Source organism: Notolabrus celidotus, chromosome 13, assembly GCF_009762535.1.
Source record: "Notolabrus celidotus isolate fNotCel1 chromosome 13, fNotCel1.pri, whole genome shotgun sequence".
Taxonomy (NCBI): Eukaryota; Metazoa; Chordata; class Actinopteri; order Labriformes; family Labridae; genus Notolabrus; species Notolabrus celidotus.
In genome coordinates, this window is record NC_048284.1 from 12,118,505 (window position 1) to 12,134,375 (window position 15,871).

At 42.0% G+C, this 15,871-nt stretch overlaps 1 protein-coding gene across 1 annotated transcript in view; it reads left to right on the plus strand.

Annotated features, from left to right (window-relative positions):
- Window positions 1-15,871, plus strand: part of syne1a (spectrin repeat containing, nuclear envelope 1a) — a 202,749-nt gene that overhangs the window by 60,410 nt on the left and 126,468 nt on the right. The window contains exons 21-41 of the mRNA XM_034699221.1: window positions 1,025-1,183; window positions 1,425-1,589; window positions 2,855-2,989; window positions 3,299-3,460; window positions 3,573-3,781; window positions 3,883-3,991; window positions 4,075-4,239; window positions 4,327-4,494; window positions 6,071-6,235; window positions 7,459-7,599; window positions 7,692-7,852; window positions 8,173-8,329; window positions 8,881-9,108; window positions 9,195-9,293; window positions 10,444-10,631; window positions 11,805-11,928; window positions 12,810-12,976; window positions 13,104-13,257; window positions 13,395-14,050; window positions 14,597-14,776; window positions 15,007-15,160. Coding sequence (XP_034555112.1) covers window positions 1,025-1,183; window positions 1,425-1,589; window positions 2,855-2,989; window positions 3,299-3,460; window positions 3,573-3,781; window positions 3,883-3,991; window positions 4,075-4,239; window positions 4,327-4,494; window positions 6,071-6,235; window positions 7,459-7,599; window positions 7,692-7,852; window positions 8,173-8,329; window positions 8,881-9,108; window positions 9,195-9,293; window positions 10,444-10,631; window positions 11,805-11,928; window positions 12,810-12,976; window positions 13,104-13,257; window positions 13,395-14,050; window positions 14,597-14,776; window positions 15,007-15,160 — 3,846 coding nt within the window. The remainder of the gene's footprint in view (window positions 1-1,024; window positions 1,184-1,424; window positions 1,590-2,854; window positions 2,990-3,298; window positions 3,461-3,572; window positions 3,782-3,882; window positions 3,992-4,074; window positions 4,240-4,326; window positions 4,495-6,070; window positions 6,236-7,458; window positions 7,600-7,691; window positions 7,853-8,172; window positions 8,330-8,880; window positions 9,109-9,194; window positions 9,294-10,443; window positions 10,632-11,804; window positions 11,929-12,809; window positions 12,977-13,103; window positions 13,258-13,394; window positions 14,051-14,596; window positions 14,777-15,006; window positions 15,161-15,871) is intronic.

Genomic DNA, 15,871 nt, shown 5'->3' on the forward strand with positions numbered 1-15,871 from the left:
CAAATACATCTACATCTGCTATAAACTGTTCTTCATCCTTCACTCATACATAGTCAATGGAATCATCATTTTATCTTACAAGTCTTACAGCCTTTTTTCTAAAAAGTCTTGTTGAATGCAGTGGTGGACAGCAACAAAGAAAATTTACTTGAGTACTGTACTTAGGTACATTTTTTAAGTATCTATACTTTACTTGAGTTTTATTTTTTGAGGACACATTACTTTTACTCCACTTCATTCAGAAGACAATTATTGTACTTTTTACTCAACTACATTTCTATCAATGCTCTAGTTACTCACTACTTTTGCTTTGAGGTCAGCTCATGAATTTCCTTCCCTTATCTGAAATCTGATCCCTAAGACAGTAAAATGTGTTTGTGTAGTTCTGTTTGTCTCAGTGGTTTAGTCATACCTGTATATCGTGCGTCTCCACGGTTGAACGTGGAGCAAACACAGAGCACAACTCAGATCAGGCCGTTCATTTAGAGGTGGTAATGATGGCTATAATTCTCCACCTGAGCACCCATGGCCATATCTTCAGTCTGTGTTAGAGGTTTTTGAAATGAAGAATGATACGCATCGTTTGAAATGTTCTCCCTGTTTCCCACTCTGCCCAAACATACAAACATTCACTGTCCAACCTGAGAAAGTGTGTTGAGCTACGTAAAATTGTATTGGAGTAATATTTGACCTTGAGTATCTATACTTTGGCTTAAGTAATGAAGCTGTGTACTTTGTCCACCACTGGTTAAATGTAAGTGTTAGAGTAGACTATAGAAATGTTCCTTTATCGGCGCTGTTTAAGCGAATGCCCCATAAAAAGAGGCTATAGTACTCGTCCCAGTGGTTGCTGGTTGAGTCCTTGCCATGACTATATGCTGCATGTCTTCACCAGCTCTCTGCTCCCCACAGTTGCTGTCTCTTCAGCTGTCCTATCAATAAAGGTTAAAATGCCCCCATAAACAAAATGTTCCTTCATTACACACTTCCTCATTTTCTGCATTATTTCCATGTTTTTCTTCAGGATTTGTTGAACCAGCAGCAGAGCTGTAAACGCAGTCTGTCAGTGGTGGAGAGGAATCATCACACCCTGCACAGATCGCTCTCCAACAGCAAGGTGCTCCGAAACTTCGACCTAACCTTGCTGCAGAAAAGAGTTGCTGAAATGCAGGCCTCAGCACAGGTAAGTGTTTAACATACATGAACACAAACCATGAATGCCACACAGACTCTGAATTACCCCCAATACTGATTACATTAATGAGCTTACTAGGACGTCAAAACACCCAGGAGGCAACAGCGCAGATTAGACTAACTCAAGTGTCTCACTTTTCATTTGCATAATGTAAGACAAATAATGTAATTAAACCGTATTACCGAGGAGACCGATTGCAATCTAAACCACCTACTGTCCGTCCTCTCAGGCTCTGCTGAAGGAGGTCGGGGAGTGGAGACGGCAGGAAGAGGCGAACAACTGCCTGAGGAGGAGGTTTGAAGAATCAAGACAAGAGCTGGAGAGAGTACTGAAGAGAGCTCAAGGCTGCTTGAGAGAAACTGGAGACGCTGAGGAATTACTGAAGAAACACAGTGTAAGATCAAACGTGTAATTCTGCTGTAAATAGAGGGGATCTGTGAAGGGTACAGATAATGTGTAAAAATGTCTGCTGTAGTTCTAAAAGGCTGCTTTGTCTTCCCTTAATCACAAAGACGAATATTTACAGCTAATAAACAGAACTGAAAGAACGCACAATTCAATTAATTTAGTTATATCAGACGAGGAAGTTCTGCATTTACACCTCTGATATACAAATGTTTATCTTTAAGTCTTACTTAAAGTCTTACTTAAAGGAATGCTGCACCCTAGAGACTATGTGGAGATTAAGGGGGTCTCCAATGGCTCAGTAGACTTACAAACATACCAACAAGACCTCAAATAACTTGTTTTGGTCACACTGCATGTTTATTGCATGGAGAGAAATCTAAAATCATGGGGCCCAGACTCATGGTAACACAGCTTATTGTCCTGGAGGGTAACTCTAGACTGACCATGGTGTGACGGTTGCTAGTCTCTACATTAACTTGAATGTAACATTAATTGTGATGGAATTCATCAAGACATGTCCGAGACCAGAGTGCACCGAGACCAAAACGAGACCAAGACATTTAGGGATCGAGACCGAGTCAAGACCAAGACCAAGGCAGGGCAAGACCGAGTCAAGACCAAGACCATATATAAATGAAAAATCATTATGAGAGTTAACAAAATAAAAGACCTCTGTTTATTTTATTTAAGTTTGCTTTGAATACAATTGACAGCAACAAACAAGGTTTGGTTTTGTCTTTGTTGCCTTTCTTTTGACTCCTTAAGTTTTGTTTTTTCTCCTATCACAGTAATGACAGGGACACAGAGTTCATCAGTGGTGGTCTCGACCGGTCTTGATATAAAATATGGAGTGCGTCCAGTCAGAGACCGAGACAAGACCGAGTAAAAATTATTTCGATTCCGAGACGAGACCAAGACCTGAAATAAGCGGCCTCGAGACCGGTCTAGAATACTACAACATTAGTAATGGGCTACTAAAAGAAAAACCCTCAAATCACTGCAACTTACATCACAGCTTTTGAAAAATCTGGCACCAAATCCAGCATTATAGTTTGCAACTATCACAAAAAACACCCACAGCATCCTGGAGAGACTGACTTACTTATTTTCTGCCAAGTACACTCTGTGCGTAAAAAAGGAATGACCTAATGTGAGTCCAGCTTACTACCAGCTGCTTTAATAGTTTTCAGGGATTCCCACAGCCCCAGATTGCTCTTCACTCTCCGGTTGCTTGTATTTTTTTCTGCACAGGAATTTCTGGGCCATCTGGACCAACGTGTGCTGAGTGTGTTCTTGAAGGCGTGTGATGAGCTGACTGACATCCTACCACAAGAGGAGCAAGAGGGGCTGCAGGAAACTGTCCGCAGGCTGCACAAACACTGGAAGGTCAGGGGTCCACATGCTCTAACACTCTGACTAATTACTGTACATCTCCAGAGGCACATAGCCAATACTTCATTAACTTAACCAGGAGGACCTTTGGCGTTGATAGAGTTCTCTCTACTCTCTTACCAATTAACCTATTCTTGACTGATTCAACCACAACCCTTCTGTGTTTACCCGAAGTCTCTTCAGAGGATATTTGGTCTCTAACAGTTATGTTGACAGCAGAATATGACACTGAGACAAATTAATGTTATACAGAATATCTTCTACCCCGTCTCTTAGGATCTGTTTCCTCTGTCTCTTCCACAGGACATCCAGGGGGAGGTTCCATCTCACCTGCTGCGCCTCAAGGTGGAGGTGGAACGAAGTCGGATTGCTATGATCATACAAGACTGCAGAGTGGAGTTGGACAGAGAAATGCAAGCCCTGTCTGGCACCTGCACGAGCGAGCGAGTGATCAAAGAGCACAGAGTGAGTCTCGGGTTGTGCAGAAAAACTGGAAGCAGATTAATCCAAGAGATTAAATCACTTAATGTCTTCATCACCACCTGAAGCCCAAAATGTCCTCCTCTCTTATCTCCAGACATTTTTCAGGGAACGCAAACCTTTGACTTTGTGTGAGAAGAGGATTAGAAACATGGAGGATCTGTGTCAGAAGTTGCCTGACAACGACCCAGCTTACCGTGCGCTAGACTCCACCAGGAGGGTTGTAGACGAGGTTGCAGAGCACATCAAGAGCACCCACCTGAAGCTGGAGCAGCACCCTGATAAATGGAAAGACTGGAATGAGAGGTATGGCTCATCAAAAACAAAAGGTCCTTGCAGTATCTCCAGTTTCTTAAATGTCTTTTTATTGCTCTCAGGGTGCTCAGAGAAATGTTTCCTTTGTCTAGGTTCTGTGAGCTTTCTGACTGGGTCTCATCTCAAAGGAGGCAGGTCAGGCTCTTGAGAGAGACAGCAAGAAACTCCAGCCATAAAGAGCAGGTTGACGCTGCTGTTCAGGTAAGCGAGTACATTAAGTTTGCACTTGTAGAAGGAGGGATCAAAATACCTGTGATAACATTTTCTGTTCCCACCATTTTCAGGCTATGCAGGAAGCAATCGATGCCCGAGAGGAGAGCCTGTTGTGGCTTAAGAGCCACCTTGCTGGGCTGTCTGAGGTTAGCTCAGAACTGGAGATCCAGAGACAGAGAACAGCTCTGGCCAAACTCTCCACTGACCTGCGGGCTCTGTTTTCCTCACTCTGTCAGGTAAGACAAGGATGTCCAATACCTTAAAATGCGCCTATCTCCTCAGTTTCCTCTATAAAAACCTGTCTGTCTGATCTTTATTCACAGTGGGGGGAGGAGGGCTCCGCTATGTTCCAGTATGAGGAGCTGAGGGAGGAGGTGCACGGGGCACTGGAGGAGGTCCTGAGAGCGAGGAGGGAAGTGGAGGAGCAGACCAGCATGATTCTGGATGCTGAGGGCCTGGAGGAGGCACAGCAGCTTTACCTTTTTCACCAGGTGTGTGGAAAGCAGAGTGTGGTGATGTCAGCTGTTCACTGATACTGGATTTACTCAGTAAATGGAGATCTGATGACACTGAAACTGGCTCATAATTATACAGCATTATTCACAAACCACAGTTTATCAGGAAAAATTCTCACCTCTTCAGTTGCTAAATGACCGACTGTCTCCTTGTTATCTGAATCTCAGGAGTTAGTTTATAACCAAAAAGGAAAATGGAGTTTTGGTTTTGATCATGTCTTATAATGAGCAGGGGAGTTTTCATTTTCCACTTACATCTAAAACATGCTGGTTACTGCATTTTTCAAGCACTTCTCTTGTCTTCTGACCATTCAAAGGGCTTTTACAGTTAATGTCCCATCAACCATGCACAAACACACACGCACGCACGCACGCACGCACGCACGCACGCACGCACGCATGCGCGCACACACTGACTGTAATAATACTATGTGTAGTACCCATCAGTACAAGTAAGTAAGCTTGATTTATGTTTAGCTGTTTCGCAGACTGAAGTCTCAGAATTCTCTACATCAGGGAGGGGGACCGGCTCAACAAACTGGTCAGGAAGTGTGTATCAGTGATGGGGAGGGGGTAGGACTCACCTCAGAATGAGGAGCATGAGGAAGTCCATCCTCTGTAACAGTAGTCACCCCCTGCATAACACTGTGGTCGCTCAGCAAAGCAGCCGTAGTGACTGGCTCCTCTCCATGCGCTGCAGGACTGAGAGGTTCAGGAGGTCTTTTATCCCGGCTGCGATAAGACTTTACAACGGATCTTGCTAATGTGAACTTCATTAATACTACTGATAGTAGCTTGTCTGTCTGTCTGTCTGTCTGTCTGTCTGTCTGTCTGTCTGTCTGTCTGTCTGTCTGTCTGTCTGTCTGTCTGTCTGTCTGTCTGTCTATCTATCTATCTATCTATCTATCTATCTATCTATCTATCTATCTATCTATCTATCTATCTATCTATCAAAGACAGACACTGGAATAACAACATAAATAAAAGACAGACTCACTGAACCACATAATTAAATCCTGCAAGACCAATAATGCAATAAACATGTTCAATATAGGGCACATTAGAGACAGATCATTCACAGAAGTAGACTCTGTGAGTATGATTAGCCGTATATCTGTCGAAATTGTAACCTAAGTCCATTCATGGGCATTCAAATGCCGCTCAGCAGCAATTTGTGACTCGCCCGTGGACATTTGGACTGTGGGAGCTGGGATCGAACTGCCAACCTTTTTTTTGAGAGACGTCCAGTTCTACCACTGAGCCACAAACGCCCCTGATTGTTGCTCCCTTGGATAAACTAAAAGCTCTGCTAAAAGTCCATGTGTTCAAGATAGCTATTGTGTCATACGGGCTGAATAATCAGGTGAAATCCAGGAACATGTGACAGTACTTGAACAAGTCCTACGATGCACTCTTAAGATCGGACATGAAACAGAGATCGCTGAGTGCTAGAGTTGGTTTACTCTTTAAGTATTCACTTGAAGTACTTGCTGCCAAACACAAATATCGTTGTCATCTGACATGTTATCTTCTTTTTATTTGCTTATCCCAGCAACACTTGAAGCGCCTGCATGCAAACAGGAGAGAGGCTGAGCTTCTGGTGTCCCACTGCCGCCAGCTGCAGAGAGGAGAGACGCTCAGTGAGTCTCTACGCGAGCTGGAGGGAGCTTTCAGAGAAGTCGACCGTAAATCGGAGGCAAAGGAGCACAACCTGCAGGTAGACCGAGCCTCCATCATTCTCACTTTTGGAGTGTGCTAATGTTTGCATGTGTGAGCCACGCTTGCCCGCACTGTGATCATTGATTGTTGAAGCTAAACAAGATATTGATTGTTGTGTGGTATGTTAATTTGTTTGTTTCCCCTTGTCTGTGGATTTGTTTATAGCCCTCTATCTGTGTCCTCCAATTGATCAGGAAATCCATGAAGTTTTCTATTGGTGCCAGAAGGGCAAAAGATTATTTTCAAACCAGCAGCAAATAAAAGATTAACATCACAGGACATCAGGAAGTAACATTGTTGCACTAATGTCTGCTCCTATAAATCGAAGAAGTAGAGTTATTTGAAAGAAATAGTTACTCTAATGCTTCAGTCACAAAGAGATTCATGGTAGAATATGCAGTGATCCACTGCGTATTATGACATTTGAAATTTACATATCAACTCAGTTTTACCTTTGATGAGGGGATCTTTAGTTTAAGATTTGTTTCCTTGGTGGTAAAACATGGGACTCATGAACAGAGGCTATTGTCCTCAAACCATGCGACCTGAGTTCAATCCATAGACTGTATAAAATATGGACGTAGTATCCGTGACGTCACCCATCTGTTTCTGAAGCGCTGTTTTGAGGCCAATCGTCGGCGGCAGGCATATTACTGCTGTCGAGCGATTGTGACGTAAAGAGGTGGGCTTTGAGCCTCCTAGCCAACAGCTAAAGGGTTCCCGCCTGCCAATCAAGTCAGCTGTGCCTCTCATTGGAAGACTCGTAATCTCAATATCTTCGAAATTGCTGCTTTAGAAAAAAATTCCCCCCCCTGTTCTGATCGAGAAATGAGCTACCCAGACTACACTCAGCCTTTTTGAATTGGTGTGTATGTGGTTTCTGGTACTTCCAGAGCCAGCGTCAAGCGGATCCTCGATGAACTGCAGTTTCTAACACTTCCGCATTGGACTCATATTTTTAGACCGGAGGTTGCCGCTTGGTTCAATCACAACTTGTAGCCCTTTACACATGTTATTCCCCAATTTCTTTCCCAGTTTCCTGCTGTACCCACTGTCTTACACTCTCAATGAAGGCATAAAAGCCCCCCCAAAAAATCTGTTTCTGTAAAATAATTTTGTACAATGAATGTCAAAGCACATGCCATCACCTCTCTGTGTTCATTTGACATTCTCCTGTCAAAATCACTTGTCATTATTCTGCTTTTTCTTCTTAATCTTCAGGCGACTCTGAGCATCTGGCAGGATTTTGAAGCAGAAAGGGAAACAGTTTGGAGCTTTATCAGCAATACCAACGTCGAGCTCCACAAAGAACTTATTTTCAACAACATTGACAGCCTGAAGACTGAACTGGAGCACAACAAGGTGATAATGCACAGTGCATGTTACGGTTTGGGAAAGTGTGCATGCATATCTGTTTGCACTATACTGAAGATTGGCTTGTATTTTGCCTGCAGGAGCTTCTAGCTGACAGTGAAGAGTTTTCCATACAAGGAGATCTCCTCCTGGAAAAGGCTGCTGATATCCTGCTCAGTCCAAAGAATCAGACTCTTCTTCTGCAGCAGGCCCAGAACACCAGAGAAGCAGTCAGCCAACTTCAAGACCACCTCAACAAGAAGTATGACCCTACCTCATCCTTCTCATTTTGGCTTTGACAGCAAAAGTGCAGATCCGTGCTAGTATGTTGCACAATCTGAGGGCAACAATCAGACTTTTTGCTAATTTGAATAACACAAAGTAGTAGTACTCATACGAGCAGCTAAAAACAATCCAGAAGTAAAGTATAAGATTAAGCTGAGATCACATTTAAGGAAATTTTGGGTGTCTCTGCTGTTTGCGACCTCCAACTGCACATTTCTTTCTGAGCTCTGAAGTACAGTATATCCTCTGACCAACATATTTTCCATTATATTTTTTTCCTAATCTGGTGTCTTCTAGCATTGTCCAGCTGGAGATGATGTGTATACGTTGGGAGCGTTTCAGCAGCGAGTCTGCGGCCTTCTCTCTGTGGATCACTGAGAAAGAGGAGGAGCTGGAGGCAGTCAGCACATCCTCCCCCACAGATCCTGTAATCAAACACATCAGCAAAGTGGAGGTATTTTATACCATTTTATTATTTAGCTTAATCCTTTTAATGCAGCCATAATACTGACTGCACACTGTTTATCCATACGTCACTGTAAAACACACAAACATTATAAGTAGCTCTAAGTTAAATGAGTCAGTCCCAGTATGGCCTGAGGGTTATTAAGATTAGGAGGAAAAAAAATGATGTTTTAATCTAACCCCGAGGGGGAATTGGGTCAGAGCTGCGGCAAAGACTGGGATATAGAAAATAAATTGATCATATTGAAGAAAATGTAATCTCTGCCTTGTCAATCTCGTGTTGGCCACAAGCAATAAATGTTAAAATAAAATCCATCTGAAGCCATTTGATCGGCTGTGATTTTAAATGCATGCCACCAGTCATTTTTTTTCCACCCAGCTTCAGTGCTTGAATTTCCATACACACAACCTTCTTCCAAGGCAGATACAGAAACACATTGAAGATAAAGCACAACAATGTTTAAGTCTTATCATTTCCTGTTTTACTATTTTATATTCTGTCCTGTTTATTCTATTTTTTTCCGCCTCATGGGGAAACAGACAGTGGGAGAGGGTTTAGAAGAGAAAGGGGCAGCCTTGGTCCACATGGAAGCAGACTGCGAGGCCCTGTCGAGCTTCGTGACTCCCGGAGAAGCTGGAAGCGTTCGGGCGCGACTCGCACAGATGAGGCGCTGCTGGGAAGAGATGAAGGTGAGAGTGGAGCAGCTGGGAGGACAGCTCCATCAGAGTGCCACATACAGGCAGAGATACAATGACAATCTCGAACAGGTAAACATTTCTACACATTAATAATTGAAGCCACATTTAGTGAGGGTGTGTTCATTTATGAATGAATATGATTTTGCTTTTGTCAGGTCAAGAAAACAATGAGTGATCTTGAAGGGAAGCTGGACTGTCCAGTCTCACTCTGTACATCATCATGTGAGACCTACAAAATCCTCCAGGATCATATGGTAAAAACAGACACACAGTAAATGCCTTTTTGTCAAATCAGTATATGAAATGAGTCATTAGGCAGCTTTGGCTCAGTGGGGAGAGTCGATCGTCTCTCAATCAGAAGGTTGGCGGTTCGATCCCAGCTCCGGCAGTCATATGCCAAAGTGTCCTTGGGCAAGACACTGAGCCCCGAGTTTCTTCCTCTGTTGTCAGAGATGTGTGAATGTGATGAATGAATGAGATTAGCTAATACTGACAGCAGCCTCTACTAACAGTTAGTGAATGTTGTGTGAATGCAACGAATAGTGTAAAAGCGCTTTGAGAGGTCATATTGACTAGAAAAGCGCTATTGTAAACTTAACTAAATCCAGGGTCGATTTTAGGATGGGATGATTCTAGGATGGGATGTTTAGGGGTGTTGAACCAGGCAAGATACATTTCACTGTTTTGTACATTTTAATGCAATTTAACACTTTTTGGGAGAGTCTGTGACTAAACCATCAAATCTGATAAAGGTTATTTAAATGCTGAGCCACAGCAATAGAGAAATGGATTGGAATCATAAAAGAAACATATGGTAACCCTAATTTCTGGGGAAAGACAACTCATTTTGATACAGCAGCTCCTCAACATATACATAAACAGTATGTATGTTTCTGGAGTAAACCAGCCCCCTATAGTGAGTACCAAAAATACCAAAAATTGACATTGGAGTATATTTTTTCGACTTTCATTTGAAATGTCATTCACACATGTAAAATGCGGTGAAGCTATTGTATTTTTGTTGTTGAAATATTACGTTTCAATCCAGAACTGTATGGTTTTTAAACTTCTCTAGCTTGTTAAAAATGACATACACTAAAAAAATAAATTAAAAATCTCTCAAATTGTAGGGGTGCTGGGATTCAATTTAGAGGGGCTTCAGCACCCCCAAAAATGGTCCAGAAACGCCTATGACTAAATCCACAGGAATCTTTTGATTATTTATTATGTTGTAAATCTAATTCTAAGCCATAGCAATTTCACTTTTAACCAACATGTTTTTGGTGATTGTACACCATTTGGCATAAGTATCTTTTTGTATTATGTTGAAGAGTCAACTTGGTAGCTATTGTGATTTGACTTTGCCTGCAGAGCTGATGACAAGTGTGTCTCTGTGTCCTCCAGGAGGTCTGCCAGGCAGTCGAGCAGCTGAACCCCAGGCTGATGGCTTTGTTTTCAGCCATGAAGAGGCTTGGAGAGGGCAGCCAGTTGGAGGAAGAGGTGGCTAACCTCCAAAAGCGACAAGCAGAGTTTATGGCCAAAGCCGCAGAAAAGCAATCCACATTAGAGAGCCTACTGGCACTCTGGCAAAGGTGAAGTAAACAATACTGTGCATTTTTTTAAAGCTTTTTTTAAAGGATATTTTATCTGCACAGGAAACAAAAGGCCCTGTTGGGCAAAGACATAATACTGCACTAGTATGTTGTCAGGTTTTGTAACCTCATGCACACTGTGTTCCAGCATTCACAGGAATGTGTTGAATGTGTTTCTGCAGAGTCTCTACAGAATCACAAAAGCCTGTTTCTATGTGTGTTATTGTGTAAAAATCCCCCCCTTTAGATGGCGGTAACTTGTATAACTCTACAGTGTTGCTCTGTATTGTTTGAGTGTCACTTCAGTGAGAGGGTATTTGAATATTCCCAGTGTTTGTCACATCGCACTAACACTAGAAATATGGAAATAGAAATGTGAAAACACTTTCAGGCACACGCTTGTTGAGGGAGTTTTTTTACTGATCCATCATTTTTCATTTTTTTCTTCCAGCCTGTATCTACATCTGATTGTATAAACATTGCTATTTCCCTTTTTATTGTGGATGTGCACTTTCTGCTGAATCTTCCTCTCTACACCAATTTCCTCTTTTATTCCCTGAATCATCCCCTCATCTTAGCGTGATGCAGAGCAGCGAGATCTTGTCTCTGACTCAATCTGTCTGTCCCCCAGTCAGCCGTCGCCTTTCAATTCCAATAACATGCTTTTGTTATCGCTTTCTTTGATCGCACAATAGACTTTCACTGCAGCAATTGTTTCTCATTCTTTGTAGTGTTGAAGAGGAAGAAGAAAAAAAACAGAGAGCTAGTCACATAGCAGGTTTTTTAAAGTGCTGGAAATTTTATAAAAGCTTATTTTTTATATTTCTCTAGCCAATACATCAATTACATCTCTGCTGATAAACTTCACCAAGGCTTGTGTGTATGTACGGTGTGTGTGGATGTGTGTTCCTGCACAGTCAACCTCATCTTCTCCCCTGCAGGTGTGTATATGACAGATTACTTAAAGCACAGGATGGTCTGCTGAGATATGGTTGCCCCATTATGACCCTGTCACTGATACTGGGGCATGGTCATATGAAAAAATACCAGACATTCCAGTTTGTGTGTATGTGTTGGTCATTGTGTGCTGTAATATCTGAGCTGTGCTCATTTCAGACTCATGCTGCGTAATATTTGATTACATTTTCTTTTCTTTCGTCTTCATATCAACAGATTTGAAAGGGAGAGCTCATCTATGAAAAGCTGGTTGGACAGATGTGAGTGTGTTTGCTGTCCGGACTCTGACCTGCTGCCTGCAGACAGAGTCAAACTCAAGAATGAACTACTAAACGTACAGGTAAATATTATTCAATCAATCAATCAATCAGACTTTATTTATAAAGCGCTTTTCATACAATGACATTGTAACACAAAGTGCTGTACATAAAAACAACCTAAAATAGAATAAATTAAGAAAAAGATCCCACCCCCAGCCTGACCCCAAACCCACCGCACAATCCTAAGGTTAAGAATACAATATATTGGGGTGCTGGTGGCCTAGCGGTCTAAGCGCCCCACATACAGAGGCTACAGTCCTCGTCGCAGATGTCGCTGCTTCAATTCCCGGCCGGTCGACCATTTCCTGCATGTCCTTCCCCACTCTCTACTCCCCACATTTCCTGTCTCTCTTCAGCTGTCCTATAAAATAAAAGCAAAAAGGCCAAAAATATAACTTTAAAAACAAAAAAGAACACAATATATGCAACAATAGTAATAAAAACAATAAAAAATAAAATAAATAAATGAAAAATAAAAAATAAGTTGCTGAACGAACTGAGGAAATGCTCTCATGATATCTTAATGAGGAAACACTGGAGGTAAAATAAGATGTTAAAACTCAACACAGGAAATTAAAATCACCAAAATGAAATAAATTTCTGAGATAATAAAACACTAAAATATTAAACCATTAAAGAACATAAGATGATATACTTAAATAAAATGAATAAGTACATAAATAAATAAATTAGAATAAAAGTTTGAAAAATTTGAAATAGATAATAAATAGATAAATAAATACAACTATTAAGAATAAAAATTAAACTCAGTTTAAAGTGAGAGTTCTTGTTTTTTGTTTCATTCTAATCTTTCTCTTTTTATTTTACCTCACCATTGAGTCACAATGTTTTTTCTTTATTGTTGTGTTACAAACTGTCAAACATGTATTGACCCATACAGGAAATGCAGAGGGAGACACCATCCTATGAAGTTCTTCTTCATGGTCTTGTGAATCTGGGCCTGTGTGTGTACCCCACAGCACCTGAAGCTCGAGTTCAAGAGCTCAGAGATGATCTCATGCTAATACAAGAGAGATGCACTTCTTTGAAAAACAGCATATCACACAGGTAACACACTGTTCGTACTTTGTTATACGAATCATTTACGCTTGACAGATGTATTTAAGCTTTTCCAGTATTTCCAGTCAGGTGTTTTTTAAGTATATGATATTTTCTCCATCTACACTATCTTCAGACTTGAACTGCTGGAGCCTCAGCTGTCACAGTTGGAGCAGTTTGATCAGGCTCTGCTGACTCTAACTCAAAGGAGTGAACACTTCCTGTCTGGCTTGAGAAGCTCCTCTCAGGTTGATATTGCTGATCTTGATGCTGCAGTTACAAAGCTGAAGGTGAGAAATCAATGACTTGCTGTCAACAAAGATGTCCTTTACAGGCTGGGTTTATTAGAGCAGTTACAGTAAGCAAGTTTATATTGATTGCTGTCGGAGCTCACTCAAACTTACTTAATTACACCATGTTGTTGCAGGAGCAAAAGGTGCAGCTACAGGCCTATGCATCGATGAGAGAGTCCCTGCAGCAGAGAGAGTCCTCCCTGTGTCGCTGCTCCACCTCAGAGGCCCAACAGCAGCTGCAGGGCTGGAGGGAGGACTGCATCCAGCCCCTCATTGAATCCCAGCGTCTCCTTTCCCTTCGCAAAGAATGTGTGACTGACTTAAAGACTTTTCTTGAGAAGCACAGAGCAGCGACTAAGGCTGTACAGCGCCTTCATGAGGCAGTGGAAGGAAGGGGGAGCTGGGACCGCTCCAAAGCTGAAGAGCTGCATCATGGAGTAGGGGAAGTGGCTAAAGAAGTAGCCCACCTCGAGGCTGAGGCAGTGGGGTTAGATGGTCAGTTAGGCAAAGCTCAGTTTCACCTGTGCGGAGCAGAGCGGAGGGGCTCTGTGGATGAAGGTCATCCACATGGAAGAACATCATGCAGAGGACAGGCGGTGGCTCTCACGATGGCTCTGGAGGAGGTTCAGAGGGGAGTCGGGTGGAGACAGAGTGAAGCAGACGCATTAGCAGCGCTATGGAGCTCTTTTAGGGAGAGGAGGGAGGAGGTGATGAAGAATCTGAAGAAACTGGAGGATGAAGTGAAGAAGGAGGTGGCCAGAGAGAGCACAGTGCAGGCTTTTCAGAACAGGTATGCACATCATCACTCCAGCTGTTATCCCTTTTGAGGAACTATAACTCCCCCTCAGCCGAGCCTCTTAGACAGTTGACACTCTTTTTGTTGATAAATTTACAAATGAATGAATAGACTGCATAAGAAGAAAACAATCTTAACTGGCTCTACATCTCCATCATTTGAATGAAAGCCAGATTTTGCAGAATTAATTTACTACAGATAATAGCAGATGTCAAAAGCATTGTTACTGTGTGAAGACATTGAAAGCATTCGGGGAAATGAATGCAGTCAATTTCAGACATTTTTTTTTTTTATTTCTTATGATTTTGTAATTTTATTTGTTAAAAGTATTTGTTTTGTTTTTTTATGTAAGCATTACTTGGATCTAGAATTTAGTAGAAACTGCAAAATAATTATTTTTGCACTACTGTGTCTGGTAAATGAAAGCCAAACTGCAGAAGGACGGATTCATTTCAGTTTGTTCACCTGAAAAATGAGAAACATAAAACTGGAATCAGGCTTGTAATCCTCATTGTTTTCCTCTGCATCTATTTCTCCCAGGCTGCGTTTCTTCATCCAGCTGGAGGATGAGCTCCAGTCGCTGCAGCACTCCCAGCGGTGGTTAGAGGAGAAGGGGAGCCAGCTGGCCCAGAGAGACAGCGAGCTGGCTGGGGAGGCTCTCAGGGAGGTGTCGCTTGTGAAGACAGCCTGGGAGAGCGTCAGGACCGTGATCACCAACGGGTAAGGAGAGCAGACAACAGAGAGGGATTTAAACTTATTCACTACTTGTTGAAATCCTCTTCTGCTTTTGTCTTTGGTCCTTCTCTGCCGAGCTTTTACTCATCAGTATAATTTGAAACACAGAAGTCACACAGCAGTTGCAGAATTGGATGTCTTTGTCTCATTGTGTATCCACAACTCATATCCCCCTAATGAGCTTTGACATTATCCCCCTTATTTCTCCCCTACAGTCAGGAACAAAGTGGAGTTGTAGTCGATCTTCTTCGCCACTTTTACCACCTCAAGTTGATCCTCGCTAATGTCGTGGAGAACGCTCAGGCTGTTACACACAATCTCCCCGACCACAACCATGACGCTCAGGAGGCCAAAAGGACTTTCACACGAGTGAGTACCTCTCATTTCTCCCCAAAGATTACATTTAATTGAAGTGGATGTTTCGAATTTGCTTATATGTGACATATGTTAAACAACATCATTTACTTTGGTACACTGAGTTTTATCATCAAGATGTCCAGATGTTGTATGATTCGTATATAATCCCCTTGATAAATTGGACTTTGTTCAATAATTCTGTCCTTTTGCTAAGACTTACTTACAGCACAATGAGCAATATATATATTTTTAAAACTGTATTTATTAAGTTTTGGGTTTATACAACATATAAACATGAACATATACATATCGACAAACTGAACTCGTACAGGCAATACTCACATTAACCCCACCCACCCCCCGGACCAAGAGCACATCCTAGATACAGAGCAACAAAGGAGATTCAGGAAGAGGAATAAACAGAAATAAACAAAATGACAAGGCAACAGATGGTAATAAAAAAAAGAGATAAACAAACAAACAAATAAATAAATAAATAAAGATCCAACGCATAAGCATCGTTAACAGCAGCAAACAGGCCAACCAAGTGGGCATCAGTCAGCAGACATCAGAGTCAGCTCCTTTACAAACTCAACAAATGGGGACCATACTTTAGTAAATTTGTCTACACCTCTCAGTGTATGTCTCATTTTCTCGAGTTGGAGCAGAGATACCAACTCATGTACCCATCTTCTAAAGGGAGGGGGTTTATTACATTTCCAA